This window comes from Rosa rugosa, chromosome 5 (genome assembly GCF_958449725.1).
Source record: "Rosa rugosa chromosome 5, drRosRugo1.1, whole genome shotgun sequence".
NCBI classification, from domain to species: Eukaryota; Viridiplantae; Streptophyta; class Magnoliopsida; order Rosales; family Rosaceae; genus Rosa; species Rosa rugosa.
Window position 1 is genome coordinate 5,052,314 of NC_084824.1, and position 13,568 is coordinate 5,065,881.

The window sequence follows — 13,568 nt, forward strand, 5'->3', positions numbered from 1 at the left end:
CTGATTCAACTATAATTGATAATGTTCTTGAAGATGAGCACTTCGACATTGCTGCCTACAGTTGCCCAGTTGGGTTCGTAGTGACAACTTCTCCTAAGTGTAATTTGTAAAGGGTAGTTGTCTTCCCAGCATTGTCCAACCCAACTACCACAATCTTATACTCTTTTGGAAGGAACAATATGAAACAAAATCTGGATATGAATGCCCTCATCTTCTATCCCAAATCCAAAAATCAAAACTTCACCTAAAGACCCAAAATTTATGAGAAAAATGACATAACCCACTAACTTTGGAACCAAATAGCACCAAAAAATTGATACAGACATTTACATACATATCATTTCTAATTAACTAAATCAAGATTATTATCACAGAGCTAGTTAATAATTTACATGTCTTTCATCTGATCTAGCAGATTCATAAATGAAATTTGAATTTGGGGATTTGATTTAGAATACAAGTTTGGGGTTTTCACTGTTTTAAAAATCAGTCCTTAGACATGGGGAAATAGAAAGGAAAGAGCAGACTTTGCTTTCTTTGAGAATATAATTGAGTAAAAGTATACAAAAAGAAAAAAAAATTATGGAAAAAAAGAAGAAGAAGAAGAAATTGATAAAAGTGAAATAAGTAAAGAGTTTTAATGCAGATGAAAATAAATAGGGGTATATAGAAGAAAATTGAAAAATTGTCTTTTGATTATAATAATTATATGACTTTTATGGATAGTGAAATACACGTGGCGAGTAATGAATGTGAAATGTAGAAAGAGAAAGATTGGAGGGGAAGGTTGCTAGCATTCACCACAGAAAAAAGAAAAAAAGAAAAAAGAAGATAAGATGTAGGGAGAATATCACAAATGGTCACTCAACTTTTACATATTCGACACTTTGGTCACTCACCTTTTAAATGTACCATTTTGGTCACTCAACTTTAACTATGTTATTCACTTTAGTCCATTTGTTAATTTTTTTCATTAAAAAAAAATTATTTACCACAATGTCAATGATATTTTCGTCTAACCAATTGTGAAAAATTGAGAAATCTAAATTGGAATGATTTGAGAAAGTGATTAAAGTGAGACAAAATGCCATTGGGTGACTAAAGTGCTATATTTGAAAATTGAATAATAAAAGTGTCGAATAAGTCATAATTTAGTTACCATTTGTGAAATTGGAAGTATAAAGTTTCCTGTTATGGATTCTTTGGTTATTTTATTGTTGTTTAACTGGGATGAAATCTCGAGGCAATCGACCTTGAAAGGGCCATGAAGCTAAGGGACAATCGAAGAGACATTGAAAACTCGAAATGAAATGTCTCCGCAGATACGTTGTATTCAGTATCAACTTCCATCTCATCAAAAATCAGTTTACAGAAGTATTATTATTCCCTTTTGAAACATGATTTTACAGTAGCTAACTTGATCGAAATTTGCTTGCCTGTCACCATCTTGTAAAATACCCAATTTACCAAGTAGGGGATGAAAATGAAGAGTTTCACTCATGTTTTAACAAATATATATAATCTATTTGGTATAGGACGCTATTAGGTACAAGGTAGCTTACAGTTATATTTCTATAATTGACATTTTGATTTGATTATCCAACATTCTTTCATTCCAAACTAGTTGATTATTTACGTGTTTAGTAGAGATTAGTGAAACACTTTAGAATATCAAACTTGAATATGTTGAAATTTCTATAATGCTTCAAAGTAAGATTAGCCTGATGTATTTGATTGCCTTCTCCTGCCGCCAAGTTTTACTTTTGATCATCAAGCCTCAAATTATGTTCCTTTTCCAATGTGTCATTAAGATACGCTGAAATGCATAGACTAAACATTTGAATAACTTGCCAAAAAAAAACCATTTGAGATAAGAAGCAACAGATAATATAATTAGCACTTGATTCATTACTAGTAGAAAATGGGAAATATACATTTAGTCTCGAATAACAAAGTTCAAACATAGAGGACGACCTGTAATCAAAGCATGAGCTGATTACCATGGCCTTACTGTTAGTATAGGTTTGATGTATGTTGGCATTCCTAATACAAAAGCTAGAATCATAGGTCTACTAGAGTTATCAAGTGTAAACTGGAAGTGATATATGATCATACAATGCTCCAGCTGACTCTTCGATGCACTCCAGGTATGGGCATATGCATTTGCATTTCATTAAGGTCAATCTACATGCATACTGGGATTGCAATCTGTTCTGCAATCCCTATCAGATCAGGTTTCATTAAGTTCAATCTACATGCATACTGGGATTGCAATCTGTTCTGCAACCCCTGTCAGGTCAGGTTTCATTAAGGTCAATCTATATGCATACTGGGATTGCAATCTGTTCTGCAATCCCTGTCAGGTCAGGTCGTTGGATGTTATGTCTTCTTTTTCACGTTTTGTAAACATTCATTAGTTGCGTCTTAAAAGGATATTTCACTACATAATTTGTGCTGTTAAGACGTATCGTCTTCATTAAGGATAGAATCGGGTTTACTTGTTGAATATCTTTTTATGATTTGTTCCTTCCATATTAGGAGTTAATTAGGTTTTGGAGTCTTTATTGTCCAAGGTTTTAGGGGGAGTCTGATATACATATACAACGTGTTCAACCATTCATCTGTGACCTTGAGCCGAATAAGAATTTGTGCATCTATTGAGTCAAGATTTTTCATTTGTTTTTGTGACAAACCGTGTGCTTCAAATTCGAGTCTATGAACTACTTGTTCCATGCTTAAGTAGATCATTGAGTCAAACACATCCATCATTCATTACATTCTTCACATCAAGTGCTCTCGAGGTCAGTTGGAGTCGTTGATGTGCGTACAAGGTTGAAGGTTGAGGTCAGCACCTATCAACAAGTGAAGACAGTTCAAAGGTGGTAAAGATCTACAAGTACATGATCAGACAATCTACTAGTGTGTCTAGTAAGTAAGCCGAGGTCAGAGCTTTGGATTGTTTGTAAAGAACTTGTATTCTTTCATCTAGTGATTTGTTTTCATTAGGGTCTTTAACCTTAAAGGCCCCGCAGTTGTTTTCCTCATTTTTGAGGTTTTTACTGCGCAAACAATTCTGCTCTCTTGGTTGCTGTGTGTTTGTGATTATCTTGATTGCCTAGTTATCTTACTGCTATTTTGGGATCCATACCTGTGTTTCAATCCTGAGTATTGTCTGTTACGTTTTTGAATTGAAAGGAAGTGTGTTTTCTGCGAGAATAGCCTATTCACCCCCCCTCTAGGCATATTTGTTTCATCCTAGTATTTTCATTTGGTATCAGAGCAGGTTACTAAGGAATCTTAGTAAGGTCCGTGGGAAGGATGGAACGTGAGCGCGATCGAGCCTCGGGCTCGATTAATAGTCCTCCCTGGTTTGATGGGGAAGACTATTCTCAATGGAAAATCATGATGAGAGCTTTTCTTTACTCTCAAGATGAGAATATGTGGAATGTTGTTGAGAATGGGTGGGTTCATCCAACTAAACCTGAAAATCCTAAAGCTAGTGAATCCTCTGCTTCTAAAATGATTCCTAAACCAAGGGCTGAATGGAGTGAAACTGAAATTCGGGATTGTAATCATGATTTCAAGGCAAGGAATAGTTTGTTCACCGCCTTGTCAAAAAAGGAGAGAGTTAGGATCAGTCATTGTGAGACGGCCAAGAAAGCTTGGGATCTTCTCCAAGTTACTTATGAGGGAAATAAAAGGGTTAGAGCTCAAAAACTTCAGAGGTTGGTCTTAGAGTTTGAAAACATGTCAATGGGGACTGACGAGTCAATAGATGATTTCCATGCTAGACTTATCAATGTGACGAGTCAGTGTCATAGCCTTGGTGATCCGTTTGAGGAACATCGTATTGTTAAGAAATTTCTTAGGTCTCTTCCACCTAGTTTTCAGTCTAAGCAAACAGCCATAGAAGAAGCCCAAGACATTGACACCTATTCCTTAGATGAACTTGTGGGGAATCTCAAAACTTTTGAGATGAGGATCAATCCTGAAAAGAAGGTGAAAAGTGTTGCTTTTAATTCTGTCAAAAAGGAAGAAGACACTGAAGTCAGCACAGAAGACTTGGCCTATTTGACTAAACAGTTCAAAAAATTCTTCAAGTCTAGAAACTCTAGTGGTCAAGGCTCAAAAAATTCTTTTGACTCCAGTTCAAAACGCAGCTTGCCTTCTGAAAATTCTTTTGAAAGAAACTCCAAATCAAACAAAATTTTCCAAAAGAAAATCTTCAGTGAAAAACCTAAATGTTTTGAGTGTGGTGGGATTGGGCATCTAGCTGTTGACTGTGGAAATAAAAAGTATAGCTCACGTATGGGCAAAGCTTTGAAATCCACTTGGAGTGATAGTGAGTCAGATACTCACTCTGAGAATGAGGAAGAGAATCTTGCACTTACCTCAACTCTTCATAACGAATCCTCCCATGAATCAGACGATGAGGAGCATTCGGATGAAGAGATGGATGGTAAGTACAAAGAACTTTATGCAGCGTCCAAATCAATTCTCAAGAAAAACCATTTGCAAAGTGAAGAGATTGTCTTGATCAAAAGAGAGAAAAAGAAAGCTGAGGATAGGTTGGAGTCATGTATCAAAGAGTGGGAAAGTGAAAGATCTGACTTGGTTGATCAGGTAAAGACTCTTCAGGTAGAATTAAAATCTCAAACCTCTCTTGCTAGTTCTTTAGCTTCGGAAAACGAGTCTCTAAAGCTTGAGTTGGAAGATGCTCAGCAAAAGTTCTCTAAGTTCTCAATCGGGTCAGACAAAGTGTCTAAGATGATTGGAATGGGTAAACCTGATAATGACAAAAAGGGGTTAGGCTATAATGCTGGTGAGAATTCTAAACCTCTGAACTTTGTGAAAAGTTCAAGTGTGAGACAACCTGAGAAAGAAAGACGTGGTCTAGGGTTTAGCCCTTACAATCAAGTTAGATGTCCTAGCTTTGATAGAAATTCTTTTGTGCGTCAAGTCGGTCATTCATCGTGGTCTAGGAACTTTACACCTGTTTGTCATTATTGTGGGACACCTGGGCACATTCGCCCTAGGTGTAATCTGCTGCGAAGAGAGTCTCAAAGGTTGTGGAACTCAGAAAAAGAGAATAAGAAACTATCGTTGCAGACTAAACTGAAAGAACATCTGAGAGAGGTAAACAGGATTGCTAAACTTGTTTCAATCCCAAACAGCCTGGATCCGAAACTGAAACAAGTTTGGGTGAAAAAGGAGTCATATAATTGTTTTTCTTCGTATCTGAATGATTCTTCAGTGGGTTCTGAATTTGTTGATGCAACTTGCTTGTTTTCTTCCATATATCCTGATTCTAATGATTTTGAGGTTGTTGAAGCAACATGTTTAGTAGCATTGACAGCACTTTCAGCCAGAAGAGCAGACACTTGGTATGTTGATAGCGGATGCTCTAGGCATATGACAGGAGACAAGAGTTGGTTCGTCTCTTTTTCTGATGAGTACACTAGTGGGTCTGTCACGTTCGGTGACGGAAGGAAGGCAAAGGTTATAGGAAAAGGGATTGTTAACACTCCAGGTATCCCTAATCTGAAAAATGTTTTGTATGTTGAAGGTCTTCAGGCAAATCTCATCAGTGTAAGTCAGTTGAGTGATGATTATGAGGATGTTAACTTCAATAAACAGAGGTGTATTGTTCTTGGCAGTGATGGTAAGAGTATCATGGGTGGTGTAAGGTCAAAAGATAATTGCTATTGTGTGTATGCTAATGAGTCTGTTGTGTCTCAGGTTTGTTTGAAAGCTAAAACTTCTGATAATGTTCTTGAACTCTGGCATCGACGTTTAGGGCACGTGAACTACCAGGACATGCTAAAACTTTCAAGCAAAGAGAGTGTGAGAGGTCTACCGAACCTAAGTGGGAAACCAGATAAGGTGTGTGCGGGATGCAAGCTGGGTAAGCAATCCCGAGCAGCTCATAGTGCAATTAATGTTACAACGACTTCCCAGCCACTAGAGCTTATGCACATGGATCTTGTTGGTCCGTCTCAAACTGAAAGCATGGGAGGTAAGAAATACATACTGGTATTAGTTGATGATTTCTCTCGCTTCACTTGGGTTAATTTTTTAAGAGATAAATCTGATACGTTTAGCAGTTTTAAAGGTTTGTGTAATAGAATTCTCACTGAGAAACAATCCTCAAATTCTTGCATTGTTAGACTTAGGACTGATCATGGAACTGAATTTAAAAATGCATCTTTTGCAAATTATTGTGATGAACATGGTATTACACATGAATTTTCTGCTCCAATCACCCCACAACAAAATGGTGTTGTGGAGAGAAAGAACAGGATTCTTCTTGATATGGGGAGAGTATTGCTGCACTCTGCTGGATTAACTCCAAACTTCTGGGCAGAAGCAATTAGCACAGCGTGCTACACTGCAAACCGGGTGTTTCTTAGACCTGGTACTGACAAAACCTCATATGAATTGTGGAAAGGTAAGAAACCCACGGTGAGTCACTTAAAAGTCTTTGGAAGCCCATGTTTTATTTATCGTGATAGAGAATACCTTGCTAAGTTTGACGCACGAAGTGATAAAGGTATTTTTCTTGGATACTCTCCAAACAGTAGGGCTTACAGAGTTTATAACAAAAGAACATTGTCAGTTATGGAATCCATTAATGTAACAATTGATGATTCTATTGTGAATTCAGTGAGCTTGAGTACAGATGATGAACAGAGTTTTGGGAGCAAGGATGTTGTCACAATCAAGGAAGAAGAAGAAGGGTTGGTGGATGATCCAATTTTCGATCCTCAACCTTTGATGAGAAGAGGGTTCAAACAAGTGCAAAAGGATCATTCAACCTCTGACGTGATTGGAGATGTGAATGATGGAATTAAGACTAGAAGACAGGCAACAAGTGAGGTAAGTAGTGATGCTGCTCTTTTGTGTTTTATTAGTGAAAATAAAGAAATCATTGATCTCATGACTCATTTTGGATTTGTTTCCTTAATTGAACCAAAGAATGTTAAAGAAGCACTAAGTGATGATGATTGGATAAATGCCATGCAAGATGAATTGAATCAGTTTACTAGGAATGATGTTTGGTATCTTGTCCCTAGGCCTAGTGATGTGAATGTTATTGGAACAAAATGGATTTTCAAAAATAAAACTGATGAGGTTGGGAATATCACTAGAAATAAGGCTAGACTTGTTGCACAAGGGTACACTCAAGTAGAGGGACTTGACTTTGACGAGACTTTTGCCCCAGTTGCAAGACTCGAATCGGTAAGACTTCTTCTAGCTATAGCCTGCCACCTACGTTTTAAGTTATACCAAATGGATGTCAAAAGTGCCTTTCTTAATGGTCTCCTACAAGAGGAAGTCTATGTTGAACAACCTCAAGGATTCAAAGATCCCAGCAATCCTGATCATGTGTATAGGCTTAAGAAAGCCTTGTATGGGTTGAAGCAGGCTCCCAGAGCTTGGTATGAGCGTTTATCTACTTACTTGTTGGGTAAAGGGTACATTAGGGGAGCTGTAGACAGAACCTTGTTTGTAAAAAGAGATAAAAACCATGTGATGATTGCTCAAGTGTATGTTGATGACATTGTTTTTGGATCCACTTCTGAAACATTTGTGAAGGAATTCACTAGTGTGATGGAAAGTGAGTTTGAAATGAGCATGTGTGGTGAACTGAATTTCTTTCTTGGACTTCAAGTTCGGCAATTGAAAGATGGTATGTTTCTATCCCAAACTAAATATGCTGAAAATTTGATAAAGAAATTTGGTTTGCAATCTGCAAGTGTTGTGTCCAATCCCATGAGCACAAGTGCTAAGCTTAGTGAAGACCTTACTGGTAAGTCTGTGGATCAAACTCTTTATCGAAGTATGATTGGAAGTTTATTGTACCTTACTGCAAGCAGACCTGACATTTCCTACAGTGTAGGAGTTTGTGCACGTTTTCAGGCAAATCCAAAAGAATCTCATCTGGAAGCTGTCAAGAGGATCATCAGATATGTGTCAGGTACTACTTCATGTGGTATATACTATACTTTTGAGACTAATGTGGAAATTGCAGGGTACTCTGATTCTGATTGGGGAGGAAACTTGAAAGATAGGAAAAGCACATCTGGAGGTTGTTTCTTCATTGGAAACAATATGGTTGCTTGGCATAGCAAGAAGCAAAACTGCATCTCCCTTTCTACTGCTGAGGCTGAGTATGTAGCTGCGGGTAGCTGCTGCACTCAGATGATTTGGATGAAGCAAATGCTTCGAGATTATGGAATTCCTCAAGGTAAGTTAACAATCTTTTGTGATAACTCGAGTGCAATCAATATTTCTAAGAATCCGGTCCAACACTCACGCACCAAGCACATTGACATGAGGTACCACTTTATTCGTGATTTGGTTGAAAGAAATATTCTTGAGCTTGCGTTTGTACCCACTGAACACCAATTGGCTGATCTTTTCACAAAACCTTTAGACAATGCTCGTTTTGAGTCACTTAGGAATGCCATTGGTGTGTGTTCTCGGTTCTGATACTCTTCCTCAATTGGTTCATCTGCTTTTATTGCTTCTGCATGTTCATTGTGTGTTTTCATTTAGATTAGACGAAAAAAAAAAAAAAAAAAATTAGTTTCAGCAGAATGCATTTGTCTATACTAGGATTGCATGTGAGATTTCAATCCTGAAGTGTTTGGTGGAAAATTGACCTTAGATTGAGATTGTTGACTCTTGCTCTCCTTTTCGATCATGGGTCCGGGCTGCAGGGCACTATATGTTCTTCTTTCTACCTCAGGTTTTAGTCAAAGATTATGGCTGGCTCACTCTCCCAAACTTTGCTATACGCACTTGCACACTCAAGTCTTTTGTGGGGGTATCATCTTGTTCTAAGTGATCTGGGATTAGTCCTTTACAAACTGCACTCTTTTTGGTGTTCGTAATTCTATGCTCCTTTCAAAAAAAAAAAAAAAAAATCATTGCAATATGGAGCTTGGCCAGGCTATTTCTAAAGTAAACAGGCCTCGGTCGTGACGAACGATATGAGGATTGGGAAGAAACAGGAATGGCTTGGTCTCCCGGTGGTTGATTTTGTTGCTTTTCAACGACTCGAGTTGATGTGTCCTTTGGAGTGTCCTTGTTACACTTAGTGCCCTAAAACCAACTGGTTTGGGAGCCACTGACATAAGGCTCGCTACATGAGTCGCAACACAAACAAAAAAAACAAAAAAAAATGTGTGTGGAAGGCTTCAAAAGAAAATATATGAGCCCACACGGTGATATAAGGAGGACTTGAGAAACGAAAAGTAGTGTTTGTCGGTGAACTCTAATTCTGGTTGATCCTAGGTTAAGTTGAAGCCCCATATTGACTTCTGATCACTTTACCACAAAGTTAAGAGGTGCTTTAGCCCCAGTTTGTTTCTAAATGCTTGTTGTTCAAGATTACTATGTAGTCTTCCTTATGCTTGGCCCATTGTTGTCTTTGAGAAGTCATCAAATCACTTTCTCTAAATGCTATGCTTTTTCTTCCCTCTCACTTCTGCGACTAATATTCTCACCTCATTGTGTGTTATCATGATCATGATCCATTTTTTTTATTATTCATTCTGTCCAGATGAATCGATTAAGGGGGAGTATGAGTACTACTTGTTAATTTTCACGTTTCTGGGTGATTCAAAATGAGTGTTGGATGAATGTTGATTGCGTCTCACCACCATGTTACTATATGAACTCCACCATATGGTTTATAGCTCAGAGTTTACTCTATGTACTCCACCATGTTATTTTCCATTGTTCATAGTCTTTCGCTGCATGAGGTGATGGTAATTCCATCCTGTTGGTGCCCTTTGTCATTCCTAGACAAAAAGGGGGAGAAGTTGGGCTAATTTTATATGTTACATGCTTTTCACTGGGTTGTTTGTTAAAAGTGTTTCAGGAAGGATATCATGCTTATGGAATAAGGAAGGATATATCATGCGTATGGAATACGGAAGGATATCATGCTTATGGAATATCATGCATTTGGAATTTGCTGTAACGATTGAGGGGGAGTATGATTCGTATAGGGTTTGATGAGTATAGGGTTGTTTTGTATAGGAATGCCAAAGGGGGAGATTGTTAGTATAGGTTTGATGTATGTTGGCATTCCTAATACAAAAGCTAGAATCATAGGTCTACTAGAGTTATCAAGTGTAAACTGGAAGTGATATATGATCATACAATGCTCCAGCTGACTCTTCGATGCACTCCAGGTATGGGCATATGCATTTGCATTTCATTAAGGTCAATCTACATGCATACTGGGATTGCAATCTGTTCTGCAATCCCTATCAGATCAGGTTTCATTAAGTTCAATCTACATGCATACTGGGATTGCAATCTGTTCTGCAACCCCTGTCAGGTCAGGTTTCATTAAGGTCAATCTATATGCATACTGGGATTGCAATCTGTTCTGCAATCCCTGTCAGGTCAGGTCGTTGGATGTTATGTCTTCTTTTTCACGTTTTGTAAACATTCATTAGTTGCGTCTTAAAAGGATATTTCACTACATAATTTGTGCTGTTAAGACGTATCGTCTTCATTAAGGATAGAATCGGGTTTACTTGTTGAATATCTTTTTATGATTTGTTCCTTCCATATTAGGAGTTAATTAGGTTTTGGAGTCTTTATTGTCCAAGGTTTTAGGGGGAGTCTGATATACATATACAACGTGTTCAACCATTCATCTGTGACCTTGAGCCGAATAAGAATTTGTGCATCTATTGAGTCAAGATTTTTCATTTGTTTTTGTGACAAACCGTGTGCTTCAAATTCGAGTCTATGAACTACTTGTTCCATGCTTAAGTAGATCATTGAGTCAAACACATCCATCATTCATTACATTCTTCACATCAAGTGCTCTCGAGGTCAGTTGGAGTCGTTGATGTGCGTACAAGGTTGAAGGTTGAGGTCAGCACCTATCAACAAGTGAAGACAGTTCAAAGGTGGTAAAGATCTACAAGTACATGATCAGACAATCTACTAGTGTGTCTAGTAAGTAAGCCGAGGTCAGAGCTTTGGATTGTTTGTAAAGAACTTGTATTCTTTCATCTAGTGATTTGTTTTCATTAGGGTCTTTAACCTTAAAGGCCCCGCAGTTGTTTTCCTCATTTTTGAGGTTTTTACTGCGCAAACAATTCTGCTCTCTTGGTTGCTGTGTGTTTGTGATTATCTTGATTGCCTAGTTATCTTACTGCTATTTTGGGATCCATACCTGTGTTTCAATCCTGAGTATTGTCTGTTACGTTTTTGAATTGAAAGGAAGTGTGTTTTCTGCGAGAATAGCCTATTCACCCCCCCTCTAGGCATATTTGTTTCATCCTAGTATTTTCACTTACAGAACAACCACAAAACGCTTCGAAAATCGGAATATTCCGGGAACAGAAAAAGAAGACTACTATTACTAATGGCGGGTGGTCAACAGACCACCTCTGCCCAACCTCTGGTTTACAACAGAAGTAAAAAGCAAAAGACCCAGCAAGGAGTTTAGGGTCCCAAGGATAGTAGGGTACCCTACCCTTTCAATGATATAAAATTAAAATCATGGAGAGCCCTTTTAAAATAAGCTCCTCCCCATTTTGAATTTCGACCCTAGAGGCCAATGACTCAACTGACCCCATAGTTATAGTATACTAACTAATATCCTAGCATACTAAGAGTCACACTAACCTTAATACTTGGTATTATATGTAGAAAATATATATAAAATCCTAGGAAACCGCTAAATATAGAGACAGCAGAAGGTCCCAAGTAGGAGGCAAAGGGTGAGAGTCCCTTAGCGGAACTGGGCACCACTGAAGGTCTGGCCAAAGGACCAACGAGCTGGGGCAGCATTGTAGGACACCACAGTGCGGCCATCACTGGTTGTGACCTTGAAGGATAGGGCTTGCCCATTCAGATATGAGTTGCTTTGCCAGTTTTGCCCCCAGTTTCTGGACATTGGTTGCCAACCGGTTCTGGACCCTTTGACTGAAACAGAGTGCACATCACCAGCACCACCAACGTTTGTGATCAAAACCAGGTTGAAGTAGGAGTGGCCATTGATGGTGAATCGGATGCCTCCCCTTCTGCTGCAGGGTACCCTATAAGAAAGAAAAACCCACATAAAATTAGTCACTTTTACACCTAATGTTCCATCAAGAACAGAAAATTTTAACCAAATATTCCATAAAGTTTGTGACTTTAACTTTAACTCCAATATGTTTTGAGATTTACCTTCTGTAAGAAACAGGGACAACTCCAGCTTTGTATTGAGCAATGTGCTGGAATACAGGTTGAGAGAGGTCAAAGTGATGCTGAGGAGGGTTGCACCATCCCCCAGCATTGTTAGGTAGGGCATTGTTTGGAGGGCAGAAATTAGTGGCTGTGACCACAATGGAGCCGGGAAGGCACCATTTTGGGTCATTCACACACCTAATTTCATAGCAAGACCCACATCCCAGCCCATTGTTGAACAGAGCAGTGCTCAGAGCAGCAGTGTTTGTACCATACCCCTGGCTGTAGAGGTTTCCATACCCACAAGCACCACCTGCAAAAAATATCACACAAACAAATGTTATTCCATTGTTACACTCATCAAACACATGGTATGCAACATAGAGTGACCAAGAAAAAGGACTTCTACTACTTACCCATTGTTCCAGAAGCATCACCACCACCATAGAAAGTGGCACGAGCGTTAACCCAACCACCACCACCACCATAAGCATGCGCACAGGTCACCATTGCAAGAAGACCCACCAAGAAAAACACAGCAGAAGCCATTTTCCTGCACAGAAAGAAGTGAAAGATTCAGCATTTCTAGCTAAAGATGCAACATTTTTCCAATGTGAGTGAAGAACACTAAAAAACGGGGATGTGAGAGAGAGGGACATGATAATTACATTATAGGATGGATGATGAGACTTCAAAGAGAATGAATAAAGGGCAAGAGAAAATGTGAGGCAGTGGTGTGAGGAATGTGGGAGGAAGCTGGGGGGGGTTATATAGAAATTGGGAAGGGGCCGGGGCTTATAGGACTGTTTAGAAACCATGCCCACTGACTACATTTTCTTTTTTTAAAAAACAATTGGGACCATAAACAGATAAACTGAAACCGGTTATACAGTAGTAAAGACAAGTCCTTTGTGAGCGTGGAAGGGCGGTTTTGAAGGGAGAAACCGAGAAAGCGCGTGGTTTTGTGGGTTTTTCACAGTGGGAAAATCCCCTAGTCCTGGTGAATCACGGTGGTTTTGGGCTCTGATGTTTGATGGTTCATCACCCACATGCAAGCATCTCCCATTTGCCGCAAATACCCTTTTATCTCTTTTGTTTCTTCTCTCTGCTTTTGCTTTTTCATTTTTTCCCAGTCAAGATTTAACCAAATATATCAGATACAATTTTCTCACCACAACAACCATTTTCAAAGGAAATAATGATTTTTGGTGAACTCGGTTTTTCTAACTTCACCCAAAAATCATAAAGCTCTGAACTTTACTGATGAATTGGTACAAGTTCTGCATTTGTCGTCTCTGTTCTGTTTCTCTGTTTTTCTCTGCCATGCCAAGCCAAGGGCACACATTTCACTGTTGGGCTGT

The 13,568-nt window shown here is 38.6% G+C and overlaps 1 protein-coding gene across 1 annotated transcript; it reads right to left on the minus strand.

The window, feature by feature from the left end:
• Positions 1-11,364: 11,364 nt before the first annotated feature.
• LOC133709822 (expansin-A10-like) lies at positions 11,365-13,033 on the minus strand. The gene is made up of 4 exons (XM_062135716.1): positions 12,876-13,033; positions 12,624-12,760; positions 12,208-12,520; positions 11,365-12,074 (listed from the first exon to the last, which is right to left on the minus strand). Coding segments are annotated over exons 1-4 (759 nt in total). The 5' UTR covers positions 12,878-13,033; the 3' UTR covers positions 11,365-11,767.
• Positions 13,034-13,568: the final 535 nt, after the last annotated feature.

Coding starts and splice junctions, on each gene's coding strand:
- LOC133709822 (XM_062135716.1), bottom strand. Junction 12,521..12,623: donor TGATGCTTCTGGAACAATGG/GTAAGTAGTAGA, acceptor TATTTTTTGCAG/GTGGTGCTTGTGGGTATGGA. Junction 12,075..12,207: donor GTCCCTGTTTCTTACAGAAG/GTAAATCTCAAA, acceptor TCTTTCTTATAG/GGTACCCTGCAGCAGAAGGG.